At 47.6% G+C, this 18,187-nt stretch overlaps 1 protein-coding gene across 1 annotated transcript in view; it reads right to left on the bottom strand.

The window, feature by feature from the left end:
- LOC311228980 (FERM, ARHGEF and pleckstrin domain-containing protein 1-like) overlaps positions 1 to 18,187 on the bottom strand; it is a 313,058-nt gene that overhangs the window by 4,085 nt on the left and 290,786 nt on the right. Inside the window, 1 exon segment of the mRNA XM_084314958.1 lies at positions 14,444 to 14,595. Coding sequence (XP_084171084.1) covers positions 14,444 to 14,595 — 152 coding nt within the window.

Below are 18,187 nucleotides of genomic sequence, written 5' to 3'. Positions count from 1 at the left end.
CCTCAAAGGCGCTTAAAACAAAATTACAAACATCACAAAACAAACTGGTCAGACTACTACTTGACCTGAACCCCAGAACCCACCTCACCCCTGCCCACTTTGACAACCTAGGATGGCTTAGAGTAGACGACAGAGTACAGCAACTTGCAATGGGCCTGGTCTACAAGATACACTATACGACCGGGGTACCCATGTACATGTCAAAATACTTCCCAAAGGTCAGTGAATACCACAACCACTACACCAGAGGAAGCTCAACAAATCATGTAAAACCCAGATTCGGCTCAAACAAGGGACTAAACACGTTTCGCAATTATGCCACAACAATGTGGAACGCCCTACCCAAAGCTGTAAAGGAATGTGAATCACTACCCACATTCAAAACCGCTCTTAAAGAGCACCTACGGGAGGCTGCGATTCGAAACTGGCCACCGTAAATGCCCAAAACCCCCACCACCTCCTAATAGACAGTCTCCTCCCCACCGCATGTATATATTCCCTCCCCGCCGTATGTATATTTCTCTCCCACCCACCCACCCCCTCCTAATGTACAGTCCCCTCCCCATCATATATACTCTGTCAGGATCTAGGGGTAACAGTACTGTATATTTGAATACCGTTTATGTCACAAATGTATCAGTACTAAATACCTATATGTCCCTATGCCATAAATGTCATGTATGTTGTGTATGTCATAAATGTCTATATGAATTGAAAATGGGGGACCCTGATGGAAACAAGACAAACGTCTTTCTCAGGTCTGCATCCCCTTAACAATTGTATGTATTGAGCCGTACTGTATTGTACCCATTCTGCAATCTGTTAAATAAAGTTTTCATTCATTCATTCATTCAGGGTGGATTTCCTCCAAACACTATCTTAGGGTGGATTTCCTCCACACACGATCTTAGGGTGGATTTCATCCACACACTATCTTAGGGTGGATTTCCTCCAAACACTATCTTAGGGTGGATTTCCTCCAAACACTATATTAGGGTGGATTTCCTCCAAACACTATCTTATGGTGGATTTCCCCCACACTATCTTAGGGTGGATTTCCTCCAAACACTATCTTAGGGTGGATTTCCCCCAAACACTATCTTAGGGTGGATTTCCTCCAAACACTATCTTAGGGTGGATTTCCCCATTAAGAACACGATCACATGGTCCTGAGTAGGGATGTTCGATATTGGCTTTTTTTTTTTTTTTTTTTTTTTGCAAAACAAAAATTATTAAAAGTCAGTACTCAACACACAATGCATAATGAAACTAACAATCAAGGTGGCTAAAATGACATGCAAGTACAGAAACAGAAAACAAACAAAAAAGTCTATAATAATATTTTACCGTATACAGTATATGTAACTGAGGGGTACAATTCCCTGACTGTATTGATAAGTATGGTATCATTAAACCACTACCGATTATGTACTTTAACTACTGGCCACACAGTACATGATATAGATATGATGAACACTTTCCCACCATGAAACGAAGTCCACACAAATGTATAAATCGAATATTTTATATAGCAAAGGGTATATACAACGTTCACTTAATGACATTTATGATTTGAATGCACTTGTAAGGCAAATGAGTATTCGTAGGCAAATCAACATTGAATGTCCAATCTCTGGTTACGCAGGGAGCAAGTATACAACCTGGTTCTTTAGGGAACTATAGCGATGGTACTTAAATGATTATAGCTGGATACACTAAAAGGGGGGTCCCGCTGGTTGTAAGTCAGTAGGGGGGGGGGGTTAGGAGAGCCGCCGGCGATATCCCATCTGGCCAACGATTTCTTGGGAGAATTCAGAGTGCTGAACACGGTGCCCACAGAACCTCGGTCCACAGATGAATACAGCTGGGCCCTCTTGTAGACGGTAGCTGCCGGTCCACAACGAAGAGACGTGAGGCGACCTCACTCGGGGTAGAGCGCCGTCTCACCTGGACTCCTCTCGGGGGGTAGTTCCAACACTCAGCAGTGTTGGCTGTTATCCATGGCATAATCAAAGCACCCAAAGCAAGTAGATAATCCAAGCCGTGTAGGGCTCGCCGTCGTCCGGGTAAAGTAATCCAATGTGCAGGTCCACTCGTCCTGGCCCAGAACTCCTCGGATGAAAGCACCACACGTGGTCTGCCCAGCCTGGTTAAGACTCTAGATAACGCCAGGAACGATGGGGGTACTGCTCACTTTATAACTCTAACCGAACGATGCACCATACATAATAGACTATTATTAACTTAATAGAAATACGTCCCACTCGACGGTATAGTGCCAAACTATGACAATTCAACTATTAATCCACACGATGTCTCAATGCCTATTCTGAGGCCAAGTAGGCCATACTGCACCACACGTGGGTCGTGGGTGAGGCTTCACGTCTGTTACTAGGTTGGAGGGTAAAGGACTAATGGACTAAAAGAAAGTTCTACTTTACTTGCGCCATATATATATGCGCTGTGAACAAATAGTACCATTCGTATTTCGCCAGACGTATTCCTACGCGGAACCGGGCTTGTAACGACATGTTCGTCGGCACGATTGAACTTGAACCAAGGGGCTTGGCTGCTGGCGCCAGGTTCTTGTCCAATGGTAGAATGAAACTATTATGGGCTGTTAGTAGACTAAAGGGATATTCAGTGTATATGTACAAGGAATATACAAGGGATATCAAACGATATACAAATACTATTAAATATATATCCATAAATAAATATATATATTCGGTTTAATCTGATCCTTCACAACAGCCGCCCCCTAATTAGTCCCACCTAATTAGCTAAGCAGAGACAGATTAACCGCACTGTCTACCACTCAAGGTCCGCTGTAAGGGTCAGTCAACTCACAAAGTCGTGGGGTCATGGTCGTCATCGATAGTGTCTGGGAGTCTGGGCAGTTCTATTAGCCTCGCCACGGGTCGTGTGTAAGTTCGCCCTTGGACGAGCACCTCAGCTGCTCGGACCTTGCCATCGGCACCGGTGATCACTTTGCTTACGCGGCCAGCCGGCCACATAGCTCTGGGTAGTGACTGGTCGATAATCATGACGACTGTTCCTTCTGTCAAATTGTCTCTCTCTTTTACCCACTTCTGGCGGGTCTGTAGAGACGGTAGGTAGTGGAGTAGGAAGCTGTTCCAAAACTTGTCAGCTAGTACTTGACTGTACCTCCACATTCTTCGGCCGTTCGCTTCTTCAGGCCTGTACATTGTCTGGGGTAGCGCGGGGTCCAGCCGCCCCATCAAGAGTGTGTTGGGGGTGACTGGGTCGACATCTGCTATATCACTGGAGACGTAGCCGAGGGGCTTGGAGTTCAATACTCCCTCGATCTCCGTGAGGACTGTCATTAGGACTTCTTCCGCCACAGTCTGGGCCCCAAGCACGGCGTACAGGGCTGTCTTTATAGAACGTACTTCTCGTTCCCAGGTTCCACCGAAGTGGGGTGCGTTCGGGGGATTAAACTGGAAGTCAATCTGGGATGGAGCGAGGTGGGTCTTAAGTTCTGGGCCCATAGCTTGGAAGCTCTCTCTCAGCTCTCTTTCTCCGCCTTTGAAGTTTGTCCCGTGATCGGACAACAATGTAGACGGTTTTCCTTTCCGTGATGTGAATCTTCGGAAGGCCATAAGGAATGAGTCTGTGCTCATGGTCGGAAGGAGTTCGATATGTATCGCTCTGGTGGTCATGCATTTGAATACAATACCCCACCGCTTCTCGGTTCCTCTTCCTTTCTTTATATACAACGGGCCAAAACAGTCCATGCCTGTGGAGTGGAATGGCTTGTCGCAGAGTCGGAGGCGACAGGGAGGTAGGTCAGCCATCCGGGGTATGCTGGGCTGCGCGCACCACTTTCGGCAGTCTAGACAGGTTCACTGGAAGCGTCGCACCGCTTCTCTTCCTAGAAGTATCCAATAGCGACGTCTGATCTCCGCGAAGACTCTCTCTGCTCCTGCGTGGTGTACATCCTCGTCGTATTTCTTTATGATCAGCTCTGTGACCTTGTGTCGGCTGTTCAAGACTATCGGGTACTTAACGTCATCCGGTAGATTGGGGGCTCTCCGCAGACGACCACCCACTCTGATGAGATTATGGGCGTCGCTCTCGGGTGCCAGGTGGAGCAGTCTGCTGTCTGATGGGACGGGCTTTCCTCCCTGTAGACAGTCTAGCTCATCGGGGAACGAGTCTCTCTGGGCTCGTTGTAGTAGAAGAAGTTCTGCTTCTTCGTAGTCAGCTGCTGAAATGTCGGCAGTGGGCTGAATCTCTCGATGGTGCCACAGGAATGTCTTTAGCTGCGCACTCTGTAGGGTAATGCAATCATCTATGTTGGGGTCTGTGGAGGCGACTGTGCTCAGTCCACAGAACATAGGTTTCTTGTTCTCAGCCTCCTCTTTACTCGCTTCCCGTGGGGTGGGCGTAGGCCACTCTTCTTCCGGGAGCTTGAGGAACTCTGGTCCGTCACTGTAGATGTTGCGACGGGTGAGGTCATCTAGGGACATTCCCCGGGTGATGACGTCAGCTGGGTTGTGTTTGATGTCCACATACCGCCAGCTTGCTGCTTCTGTTAACTCTTGAATCTCGGTGACTCTGACTCCCACGAAGACTTTGTATCTGCATGAATCAGACTTGATCCATGTGAGTACTGTCGTGGAATCTGACCACAAGATTGTTCTGTGCACCGGAATGGTGAGTTCACGTTGGATTAACGTGGCTAGATGCGCTCCTGCTAGGGCTGCGCAGAGCTCTAGACGCGGGATAGATTGTTGCTTTCGTGGGGCTATTCTTGAGCGAGCCAGGATGAAAGCAGTGTGTATCTCTCCTCCCTTCTCTTGGGCACGCAAGTAGGCCACCGATCCATAGGCTACTTCGGAGGCATCACTGAAGACGTGTAGATCCATCTTGCATGTCTCTGGCCTCACTGTGGGTGGGAAGTAGCTGCGGCGTATATTGACGCCTGGGAGTGAGCGGAGCTCCGTCTCCCACTCTCTCCATGTGGAGGCAAGGTGTGCGGGTATTGGGTCGTCCCAGCCCTGGTCCTTGTCCCATAGTGCTCGTACAATCATCTTTGCCCTGGTGGTGTAAGGTAGAATACATCCCAACGGGTCATATTGTCTGGCGAGTGTTCTGTACACACTCCGTCTGGTGGTCGGTATCGCCGTCGACCTTCCCTGCTCCGTGGTCAGGGGTTTGTGTCTATAGTGGAGCGAGTCTGTTTTGAAGCGCCAGACTAGTCCTAATGTCATTTCTTGGGCTTCTCCTGGGATTGTCGCCATCCAGGTCTCGCTGCTGGCAGCCTTGTCCGCTGGGGAGAGGCTGCGCAATACGTGCGGGTCACTGCTGGCCCACTGCCTGAGATCAAAGCCGCCTTTGATCAGGGAGGCGCGTAGCTTGAGTAGGAGAACCTCGGCTTCTTCTTGAGTCGAAACGCTTTGTAAACAGTTGTCCACGTAGAAACTGTTCTTCACACTGTGTCGGACCTCTTCATCTGCTGCTGGGTCCTCTGCGACCTCTGGGTTGAGGTTGCGCAATACTGGGGGGTCGCTGCTGGCCCGCTGCCGGAGATCAAAGCCGTCTTTGATCAGGGAGGCGCGGAGCAGCGCACGACGTCGCCAGTCAATTTTCTTCTCGACATGCTGCAGGAGTGTGGTGTCTTCTTCTGTCGCTCTGGAGTGGAGGCAGCTAGTGGCTGCTGTTCGGTTGAGAGATTTAGCGAGGGGGCCTTGTAGTGTCCACCCTAGGCGGGTCTCGACTGCTGCAGGACAGCCTCGGGGTCCTGTATGGACCCGGTCTATCGGGACTATGAGATCTGCATGGTCGGAGCCTATCAGCAGGGTCGGGGTGGCGCCGTCTATGAGCGGGATAGGTAGTTGACGCAGGTGCACATATTTATCCATCAGCTTGGCGATGGGGTAGGTGTACTGTGATAGTCCTATTTCTTGGCTGGTGAAAGCATTTGTAATCCTATACCGTCGCTCTGGCTGCCCGCTTGCTGCGATAGTGAAGGAGACATTCTCGCCCTTTATCGTCTTTAAATCTCTTCTTATTGTCCGAATCGTCATTTGGTTCTCGCTCCCCCGCAGTCCCAGCTGGGCCGCAGCGGACGCGAGCAGAAGGGTCTTCTCTGACCCGTCATCAAGGACGGCGTAAGTGTCCATGACTTTATCTTGGTAGCTCAATGTTACACGGACTACCTTTAAGAGCACTTGGGCGCCGCTGCTGCTGGCGGGGTCAATGTACATGACACTTGCCTTGGTGCTGCTCGATGGTGCAGGTGCAGGCTTTCTTCTGTTACTGTCGTGTAGTACATCTAGATGGGCTCCGTCACACCGACTGCACCTCTTCTTTAGGCGGCATTCGGCTGCCATGTGACTGCGCGCACATCGGTAACAGCGCCTGTTGGACTTTATCCATTGACTCACTTCTTCTGCATTCATCTTTGTGAACAGGTCACATTGTGACAGCCAGTGTTCCTTCTCGCAGTACGGGCACACCATCTTCCACTTCTCTTTTCTCGAGGGGGTACTGTGGTTCTTACTGCTCGGTACTGATTCTGATTGGTGCATGACAGTCACCGATCTTCTTCCATCGTTTATTCTCCTGGGTCCCTCTCTGGAGCTTGGTGTGCTCCGCACGAACGTATCCAGTCGTAAGCTGCTGACTTCTCTCGCCAGGAAGTCGGCTAGATCGAGGAGGGATGGTTCGGGACCGTTAGGATCACGGTGGTCTCTCTGCCGCCTGAAGCGCTCTTGTCTGGCGGGTGGCAGCTTCTCTAAAATCCTCTCGACGTTAGAGTTGGCGTATAGCTCGTGCATACCCTTTTCCCGTTGCGCTCCCAGCATCCCTACCAGGGACTGCACTTTTATAGACAGGTCGTCTAATGAGCGATTGTCTGTTGCTGGGGGTAGGCGATCAATATGCCTTATCTCTTGGATTACGTAATCCCATATACGTCCATATCTCTGGTCCAGCGCTGCTAGAGCCGCGGTGTATGGGGTCGTAGAGGTGGCATAGGCTAGCGCTATATTGTGCATTCGCGGTACTTTCAGGTGCTTCAGTAATATTGCATACTTGTGGCGTTCATCAGCGACATCCACCATCATTGTCTCTAAGCACATCCGGAGCTCCGTGTACTGTGCTCGATTCTCATAGGTGAAGTCTGGAAACGTCGGTGTGGCAATGTATGACGCCGTGGATGGCTGATACATCGGCGAGCGTTGGGGGAGAGGCCTCCTAGGCGAGTCTCCTCTTGCGCCTCTCTGTGGGCTGGTACCGGCAGGGTACCATGGCCCGCTGGTCCAGGTGCTATTCCTCGGGGCTGGTCGTGCGTCGTGCTCACCCGTGAATAGGGTCGGGGGTCTGTAGCGCAGCGCCGCGGGGGTATAGCCTGGGCTGTACTGGACCTCCTGGTCCGGTGGAGTACTGTGCTGTCGTCGGGCTTGGTTCTCCTCCTCTCCCTCTTCTTCTTCTATCAGGTCCTCTAGATCCTGTAGTCGTTTATTTAGCCTCTCCGCAGTGTATGCCGCTCCTTCCTTGTAGCTGGGTCTCGCTTGGACCGGTCTGGGAAGGGGGTCTGCGGGGGGTATAGGCTTGGTCTATTGGTCAAGTTCAGGGTCGCTTGCTCGGTTAGGAGACGCTGCCCTTGACTGTTGTCTCGACGAGTTCCTTGAACCCCTGGCGGAGGGAGAGGGTGTTGCCTTGAGGATCAGCTGCTCCATTAGCTGCGCTTGTAGCTTGTCGCGCTCGGCTTGTAGTCTGTCGCGCTCGCCCTGTAGTCTGTCGCGCGCGGTTTCGCGCTGGATGAGAGCGAGGTCGCGTTCTGCCTCTCTTTGGGCACCGTCAGCGGCACGCTGGGTGTCTGCTCGGTCTCTTGCCATATTCTCTTCCGTCTGAAGGCGTCTCATCTCCAGGCGTATGCGCTCTTCTTCGCTCCGTTGTTGCGCTTGGAGTTGTTCGCGCTCGCTAAGCGTCTGTGCTTGGAGTCGATCGCGTTCACCCTGAAGTCGATCGCGTTCACCCTGAAGTCGATCGCGTTCGGTAGAGGCTGTCAGGCTGACGAGGAACGCCTGTGATAGCATCCTCTCCGCTTCGCTGGGGGAAGACGGTTGTAGAGGTGAGCCGCTCCTGGCTGTACTCGTTGGGGAGTCCTGGAGCTCTATTTCCTCGGCGCTCTCCTCCTCTTCTTCCGTGCAGAGTTCTCTCTCTGTAGGGTTGTCTTCCTCCCGGGGCTGGTCGGGAACTATTTCTTCGGTATTGGCGGGGGGTAAAGGCATGTCAGCTCCCTCCTGGTCCCCACCGTGAGCTTGGTCAGTTACATTAGAACCCACTAGGGCCTCTGTGGTCGGGGTAACCTGGTCGTTAAGGTCAGACATAATTTTACTTTCTACTTTTACCGCGTTTACCGTTTGTCGAAGGCTAGGTAGTTGACTGACAGCGTAATCCTCTAAGTACTGAGGTGTCTGTCGTCTGCGCCGCGGGCGTTCTACATTAGGAGGACCGTTTCGTGGAGTGTTCATCATAGGCCATTTCAATATTAATAACACTATATTAATATTACACTAGTTACCCTCCGGCTCGAAGGACCAATTGTAACTGAGGGGTACAATTCCCTGACTGTATTGATAAGTATGGTATCATTAAACCACTACCGATTATGTACTTTAACTACTGGCCACACAGTACATGATATAGATATGATGAACACTTTCCCACCATGAAACGAAGTCCACACAAATGTATAAATCGAATATTTTATATAGCAAAGGGTATATACAACGTTCACTTAATGACATTTATGATTTGAATGCACTTGTAAGGCAAATGAGTATTCGTAGGCATATCAACATTGAATGTCCAATCTCTGGTTACGCAGGGAGCAAGTATACAACCTGGTTCTTTAGGGAACTATAGCGATGGTACTTAAATGATTATAGCTGGATACACTAAAAGGGGGGTCCCGCTGGTTGTAAGTCAGTAGGGGGGGGGGTTAGGAGAACCGCCGGCGATATCCCATCTGGCCAACGATTTCTTGGGAGAATTCAGAGTGCTGAACACGGTGCCCACAGAACCTCGGTCCACAGATGAATACAGCTGGGCCCTCTTGTAGACGGTAGCTGCCGGTCCACAACGAAGAGACGTGAGGCGACCTCACTCGGGGTAGAGCGCCGTCTCACCTGGACTCCTCTCGGGGGGTAGTTCCAACACTCAGCAGTGTTGGCTGTTATCCATGGCATAATCAAAGCACCCAAAGCAAGTAGATAATCCAAGCCGTGTAGGGCTCGCCGTCGTCCGGGTAAAGTAATCCAATGTGCAGGTCCACTCGTCCTGGCCCAGAACTCCTCGGATGAAAGCACCACACGTGGTCTGCCCAGCCTGGTTAAGACTCTAGATAACGCCAGGAACGATGGGGGTACTGCTCACTTTATAACTCTAACCGAACGATGCACCATACATAATAGACTTAATAGAAATACGTCCCACTCAACGGTATAGTGCCAAACTATGACAATTCAACTATTAATCCACACGATGTCTCAATGCCTATTCTGAGGCCAAGTAGGCCATACTGCACCACACGTGGGTCGTGGGTGAGGCTTCACGTCTGTTACTAGGTTGGAGGGTAAAGGACTAATGGACTAAAAGAAAGTTCTACTTTACTTGCGCCATATATATATGCGCTGTGAACAAATAGTACCATTCGTATTTCGCCAGACGTATTCCTACGCGGAACCGGGCTTGTAACGACATGTTCGTCGGCACGATTGAACTTGAACCAAGGGGCTTGGCTGCTGGCGCCAGGTTCTTGTCCAATGGTAGAATGAAACTATTATGGGCTGTTAGTAGACTAAAGGGATATTCAGTGTATATGTACAAGGAATATACAAGGGATATCAAACGATATACAAATACTATTAAATATATATCCATAAATAAATATATATATTCGGTTTAATCTGATCCTTCACAACAGTATATATCCAACGAAATTACCAATTATACCAATGCCTTATACAGGATATACCCCTAATACCTATTTTCTAAAACCCTACACACATATGCTCCAGCTCGAACCCCCCCCTCCCGGACCCCTCCTTGGATAGTACCTCCATTATCCCTCACTCCTAACCAGACACTACCATTATAAGCTAGCTTTTATTCTCTCCACCACTTCTAACCACATTGACATTTTGGATTCGTTGAGACCCAGAATTCTTGCTGTAGATATTTCTTGATAAATCACATTGAGATATGTAAGAAACCAAACCTTCCGGCACATTTTTTCTGGTTGAAACCAGCGTGATGCGATCAGTTTTTTAGCTACTGTGATACCCGATAAAACCAATCTCTTTAGCTGTGGATTTACTGCAAACTCAAAAACATCATTCAATAGTAATACAGAGGGGTATACTGGTATATTCCAAGATACGAGTTTTGATAATTGATGGGTCACATCTTTCCAGAATGCCTTAACTGGTGGGCAGTCCCAATACATGTCCCTTCGTCTCCATTTGTACATTGGGAGCATTTTGAGTCTTGTTTAAGACCCATTCTGTTCAGTCTTATAGGAGTCAAGTATGTCCTGTGAATATAGTTAAGATTGATTTGTTGATGGTCCGGGTTCCTTGATGTAAGACGGACATTTGCCCATGCTTCTTGCCAATCAAAGTCACTTTCCAGGTCTGGTATATCCCTCCTCCAGACAGAGTCTAGTTGGAGGGTTTCATACGAGGACGTTAGTAATTGATAATAAAAACCTGATACAAAACCTCTCGATGTTTCTCTTTCATAGAGGAATTTGTGGTATCTGTGGTGTTCAACTGGTATGTGTAATGGAACACCGTGAGTCTTCAAACATAGGCGTAACTGTATGTAAAAAAGCCATGTGGACTCGGTGAGGTTAAACTTTGTGCATATTTCTCCATAACTACAAAAACCTTGATTATTAAAAATATCCCCTAATGAGTGTATGCCTTGCTCTTCCCATATAGGGAATCTTATAGGACGTTTTTCAATTAAGAGTGCATTGTTATTGAATAAGGGAGTGTGATTATGCCATTTTTGAGGGTTAGGATATTTTTTTTGTGTTTCTCGCCATATCCGGATTGCATGGGTAATTATGGGGCCAAATTTCCGCTCACAGTGCTTGATTGGTAGTTTAGTGTGTGCTAAGTCCTTCAGTCTATGTGGAGCTACTATGTTTTCTTCCAATTTTCTCCAGGATACCAATGCCTGGGGATCAAACCATATTGTCAATGGTCTTAATGTGTATGCCTTAAAATATTGTAAAAAATCTGGAACTGCCATGCCACCGTCTGCTTTATTTATCTGTGCGGTGGATCTTTTTATGCGAGGTGGTTTGTTATTCCAAATAAATTTGTATGTGGAGGAGTGTAATCTTTTCCAGTAACCCTCTGGAGGGGGTAACGGTAGCATTGAACTGATGAAGTTGATTCTAGGTAGTACATCCATCTTAACTATTGATACCCTTGCCTGTACTGAGTTTTTAAGTTTTGCCCACCTGTCCAGGTCGCCTTTGATTTTGTTCTGTATTTTTGTGTAATTGTGCTTCACCGTTTGTCTTATGGTGGGAAATATTTCCACACCCAAGCATCTAAAATGTTTTACCATAGGTATCTCACCTGGGAGGGTTGTATCTTTTTTTGCATGGGTGTTAAGTGGAAGGAAAGCCGACTTCGGCCAATTTATTTTAAATCCCGATAAATCACCAAAGTTCTCTATCAACTTGAGTAGATGAGGCAATGTGGTGTTGGGGCTTTGCATGAACAATATTACGTCGTCCGCATATAGACACATTTTATGTTGTGTGCCCTTGATTACGATTGGTTCTATGGATTGGGATTGTCTTATATATTGTGCTAAAGGCTCTAATGATAGATCGAATAGTCCGGGACTAAGAGGGCAACCCTGTCTGGCTGAGCGTGATACCGGAAAGATTTTGGAGATGAATGTACCTGTTGTAATCATGGCCGATGGGTCTTTGTATAATACTTTAATCATATCAATGAATCCTTTTCCTAACCCCATCCTTTCTAATACTGCCCATAGATACGACCATTCCAGCCTGTCAAAGGCTTTCATAGCATCCAGGGACAGCATCGCCTTAGGTATGGTGTCTTCTTTGTCTGCATCTAGTACGTGCAGTATTCGTCTTATGTTATCAGTGATTAGGCGACCGCTTATGAAGCCAGTTTGGTCCGGATGAACTAAAGACGTCATATGCTTTTGTAATCTGATGGCTAATACATCGGTTCCGAGGAGGCTTAAGGGTCTGTAACTACCGCACTCGGTGGGGTCCTTGTCTTTTTTGAGAAGGACTGAAATGAGTGCAATATTGTCGTGTTTATGGAAGCTCCCCTCCTTGACTGAGTATAAGATCATATTTAGTAATAAGGGTCCAATTATGTCCCAACAAGAAAGGTACATTTCTGATGGGATACCGTCTCTTCCAGGAGCCTTACCATTTTTCATTTCGGATATGGCCTTCTTGAGTTCCTCTAGTGTGATCGGTGCTTCTAACTGTTTAGCGTCATCCTCCGAAAGTTTAGGGAGAATAATTTGATTAAGATATGTGTCCATTTTGTTTTGATCAAAGGTCGTTTCTGATTTATATAAGTCGGAGTAGAATTCTTTGAATGTATCGTTTATTATTTTGGGGTCTGTTTCAAGTACTTGTTGTTTTCTAATGGCAGTTATATCTGCAAATTTTGCATTAATTCTTAATCGCATGGCTAATAGGTGACTAGGTTTAGAACCTTGGGAGTACTGCTGTTGTCTTGTGCTGCGTATTTGCATTTCCGATTGTTGTCTGTATATGGCATTGATCTCTGTTTTTAGTACGTTAACTTGATTTTCTAGTCTAGTTGAGTTGTTGTATTTTAAAGAATTAAATAACGTTGAGTAAAGCGTTTCCAGTTCAGACAGTTTTGTGCATTGATTCTTGCGCATTATGGAGGAAAATCTATCAGTGAAATCCTTGATCATACCCTTTACCGACATCCATATTATTCTGGGGTCTTGCACCGCGTTTGCATTCTCCCGTAGGAATACTGTGAGAGCTTCTTTGAGTTGTGTAATGAATTCCTTGTTATTAAGCAGCATCGAATTAAAACGCCATCTTGGGGCCCGGGAAGATAGTATACCAAATGTTGCTTTTAGTAGTAAATAACAGTGATCTGGGTATCATTTCCACTTCATATTTATCAAATAGTCTCGGGGATGCAAAGACATAATCAATTCTGGATAATGTGTTATGTCTCGCCGATCGACAAGAGTACTTTCGGGTCGTGGGATTAAGTGAACGCCATAAATCATTTACACCTGTAATCTTTGACCAATCCTTTAATGCTTTAGATGAATTTTTTTGTTCGCTGGAAAAGGCGAGGTAAGATTTGTCCATCCTTGGATTCCAAATGGCATTAAAATCCGCACCTATTATAAATGAGTAATCGGGATGGTTTAACATTTCATCGGTTAGTGTAGTGAAGAAACCCTCTTCGTACAAATTTGGGGCATATACCGCTGCCAACGCTATTTTCCTGTTATTGTGTGCAATCCTAGCTATAGTTATACGTCCATCCGCATCCGACCATACCCCCTTTAATTCAATATTTAGCTTACGTCTGACGACTATGGCTACACCTCGAGTTCTCGTACCAAAAGAAGAGTGACTAATATTATGGTATATGTTATCCGCTAACGTATCTATGTCTTCCTCTAAAATGTGCGTTTCGCTTAGTAGAGCCACGTCCACATGTTCTTTTTTCAGTGTGAGCACGCTTTTGCGTTTGTGTTGTTTGTTTATCCCACCAGTGTTCCATATCATTATATTCAAACTAGCCATAATCTATGCATGTTTTTGTGTAGTTTTTGGTAATGCTTCTGGAGTGCGAAGCTACAATAGATGTACATCCAATTATTGAGGTCCCGTTGAGAGCCGAGCTTAAAAACATATATATATACAAATAAAAATCCCCTATTTTCCCCTCACCCAGAGAGTCGTACAGGCCTGTGTTCCAAAAACACATCCTCCTTTGCTTTTTTACCGATATCCGATATACCGATATTGTCCAACTCTTAATTTCCGATACCGATATCAACCGATACCGATATATGCAGGGTTTCCTCCCCAAAAAAACAGAATAATTTCAGGTAATTAACATTACATATCTCTTGTTGTGGAATTAACACAACATTATGCATACTTTTGACAATAAATAAAATAAGAATTAGTTCTTACTTGCTTGCCTGGGTAAATAAAGGTCAAATAAATGTTTAAAAAAAAATATATATATATTTTTTTAAACAGATACAGATAATCTCCGATATCACATTTTAATGCCAATATCGGTCGATAATATCGGACATCCCTAGTCCTGAGAGATCCCGATGCCACGTGCGCGGACGGACCACCAGGGGGCAGCAGCGCTGTTACCTTTCGAAGGTGTACTCGCTCTCGGAGCGGAAGTAGTAGACGTGGGACTTGAAGTGCAGCTTGAACACGTAGTCCTTGTGGATGTTCTCGGCGTCGGAGGGAACGCTCACGGAGTAGCCCAGCAGGGGGAGGCTGGCCAGGGGGTAGTCGTCCTGGGGGGGGGGGGGGGGGCACGGTCAAGTTCAACGTACCATCATGCACACCTTCAGTAAACACATTAACCCTTTCACGGCCACACTACAGAAGGTTAACCCTTTACTATCACACTACCGACGGGGGTAACCGTCGGTAGTGTGATAGTAAAGGGTTAACCTTCTGTAGTGCGGCCGTGAAAGGGTTAACCTGCTGTCGCATGGCAGTGAAAGGGTTAACCTTCTGTGTATTGCCGCAGTGAAAGGGTTAACCGTTTGGTAGTGCGGCAGTGAACGGGTTAAGTTAGGCTACCTTATGTGTATACTGCACCTGTGTATACTGTATACTTTACTTACTCATAGTATCTAAGTGTTATTGACCATATTTATTGTAATGTATAATATAACTGATAGGGCATACAGACCCTCATCTGCACCTTTGATCACACTGCATACTTGCTCATTATGCGTATATTCAGAATTAATTATATTGTTTACACTGTTTACTTTTTACTTTTCTACTGTACTATAATTGTATTGCCTATATTTATGTCTTCTACTATTACCCTGTCCATAACTGTACCTCCACTCCCCCCTCCCCCATGCTGCTGTGATGCCTGCATTTCCCCAGGGGGATCAATAAAGGAATATCTCATCTCAGGTTGTCTACTTGATCAGGGAGGTTCTCAGTTTGTCGTTTGGGCGGCCAAACAGTGGAAAGTTCCTGGCGGATTTTAGAACTGAAGTGAAGGGGCTGAGGGGGGAAGGGTGATTGATTAGCTTCTATGTTCCTGCCTGTTGGCTCCCCCCAGTGGAGAGAAGAGGACTGACAGCTTCACACATGCAGACCCACACACACAGCTGTCTCTCAATCAGCAATCAGCGTGCCTCTCAGAGAGAACAGACAAAGAGCCTCAGGCCCTGTTTAGACGGAAACGCTAGCAGGTGAATCCGCAAAAATATTTTTTCGGATGTGCCTTTCGTTTATACGGAAACAGCGTTTTTACGGGGTGAAACCGTAAAAAAGTGAGACCACCTTCCAGGGTGGAATTCCTAGAAACGATAAACCTTTGCGCTATCATCTAAACTGTCAAACCGCATAAAACGATGACGAAAGGGTTGTCAAGGCTCTCGTCGCGCGTACTGCTTACATCACAGGTATGCGCCAGTAGCCTAGAAGCGTAAACAAAGCATGTCTGATTCTATCCATGGCGATCACCTGAAGGCTACATTGGCAGTACTTTTAAATACACAAGAATCTGTCCCGCGGCTATCACAACTATTAGTACTGGACCCACTGTCTGTGAGTGACTCTGCTTTGGTCCAATCACATTCCCCACCCACAGTCTGCGAATCAGAGGCAGAGTAGGGCGGGTCTTCACAGCACGTCATGTGACATATGCGCCAATCGTGTGACAGTGGGGCTACGTCGTCTCGAGTCGTTACAGCGTCGTCTGGACGCAAAATTCCATCCCAAAACGCTAGTCTAAACGCAAAATTAAAAGTGAGACCGCAAGACGACTTTTGCGGTTTCTGTTCAGACTCTCTCCGTCTAAACGTAGCCTCAGTGAGTGTCTTGGAGTGGAGAGTGAGAGAGCTGTGGGGAGACATAGACCCCCGTGAGTTGACCACCGGTAAGCCGGACAGCGGCCCAGCTAGTTAGGGACTGGACTACAGAAAGTTAGGTGCTCTAAGGAGAGCCAGTACGATTTTGTGGATTTGTTTAAATTTCTGTTTTACTTAAATAAATGCCCCTGGCCATTGTCCAGTGGGGAGCTAACGCTATTTGACTGTGTGTTTGATTACTTGTACAACCGTATTGCACCTTCCACCTACCCCTGTCTGCTACCTTCGTTACAACACCACCCACTGCGGCCGAGTGGACGAACGAGGACACCTCGGCGGTCGCGGAACCTCACACTCCTTTTTTGTTTGGTACAAATTTACAAGTTCAAAGTGGTCTTCCGCGATCCGAGTCGTAATAAATCCCGACGGTGCAGAGAGCAGCTAATAAAAGTGAATGAGCGAAGCGCTCGAAGCGCCAACATTGCACAGAGTTCTGACATTCTGCGTAGAGATGTGGCATTCCTGAGAGCAGCGGAGTGTAACAACAACATGCCGCACTGCAGACGGTCTGCAGGAGGGCCGTGATACAGAGACAGGCCTGAGAGATGGATAGGAATGTCTGACCGGCAAGTGTGTCCACCAAAACCTGCACGGACTATAATGTACTGTATATCATGCCAGTTACGGTACCTTGTGTATACTGTTTACTTTTACTCTTACTCATAGTATATATATTCAGATTCATTATTGCCTATATTTATTGTAACATAATATAACCGATTGTTTACACTGATTTATCATTTCTCATATTTTTATATTCAGATAAAATTTGATTGCCTATATTTATGTCTTTCTACTATTACCCTGCCCGGTTAACCGTCAATAGTGTGGTGGTGAAAGGGTTAACCTTCTGTAGTGTGGTAGTGAAAGGGTAAACCTTCTGTAGTGTGGTAGTGAAAGGGTTAACTGTCTGTAATGTGGTAGTGAAAGGTTAACGATAGGTTATGACTATAACCAAGTTCTGTCAATAGTGGTGACGCTCGGCATCACTCTAGCACTGTGCACGCACACTGAATAAAGACCACAATGTACCTTTATATCCCAATATTTGTCTGACCACACCCCTATCAGCTCACCTACATAAGCAGGTGTGTGGTCACCTGCTCTCCTCCTTCCCAAGCTTTCACCACAAGGTGAGATCAAGGGCTGCAGCGGCGTCGGATGCCGAGCGTCACCACTATTGACAGAACTTGGTTATAGTCATAACCTATAGTTCTGTTTCATAGTGGATCCGCTCGGCATCACTCTAGCGCAAAGGGAGGCCGAGCGGAGCCACCGGCCGACAAATACACCCCGCTGAAAACCCCCCACAACCATCAGAACAGGGAGGGCCGAGCCCCCCCGACCCCCCCTAATGGAGGGAACCCCCCCTATTAGAGGTTTCCCGGGAGGGCGACGGACCCGACCGTGCGAAGAGGCACCCAAGCAACTCAACGCACAGGGTGAGCAGACCGTGGCCTGACCCCACGACTACACACACGCACAACCCGCATGCCACCCGGGAACGAACGGAGGGAACAACCTCGTTACTGCCCCCGAAACACGGGGTCAAGGGCAAACCCAACCCCGTGGCAAGGCCGTAGCAGCGGAGCGCTAAGGAAGGCCCAGACCCACCAAAGGGACTGGACCCCCTGGAACGGGGGCCCGGAGAAGTCCATGATGCCAGCATCAAGACCCCACCAGGTGGGCACTTAGTGGCCCCGCCCTCCACATCGCCAGCGTATTCGGACAAAGGCCCCTCAGCCAAGCGGGCCCTGTCCCCCCAATAGTCCACCGCCTGGCACACTGACCCTGCAGAACAGGCAGTCAGCATGGCCGTAAGCACACAAAAAAGGTTAACCAACGGAAGTAGGCAGCGCACCGGGGAAAAACCAGCCGACAGGCTGTTAACCCGAGCCTGGAGACTGCGGACGAAACAGGCGCCAGAGGGGACAGCTGAACACAGCCGCCCCGGCGGAAGGGGCGTATGCTGGCATTGTTGCATGAC

Source organism: Notolepis coatsorum (genome assembly GCF_963971535.1).
Source record: "Notolepis coatsorum genome assembly, chromosome: 5".
Classification (NCBI taxonomy): Eukaryota; Metazoa; Chordata; class Actinopteri; order Aulopiformes; family Paralepididae; genus Notolepis; species Notolepis coatsorum.
Note: the sequence above shows the minus strand (reverse complement) of the source record. Positions and strands in the feature narration are given on the sequence as shown.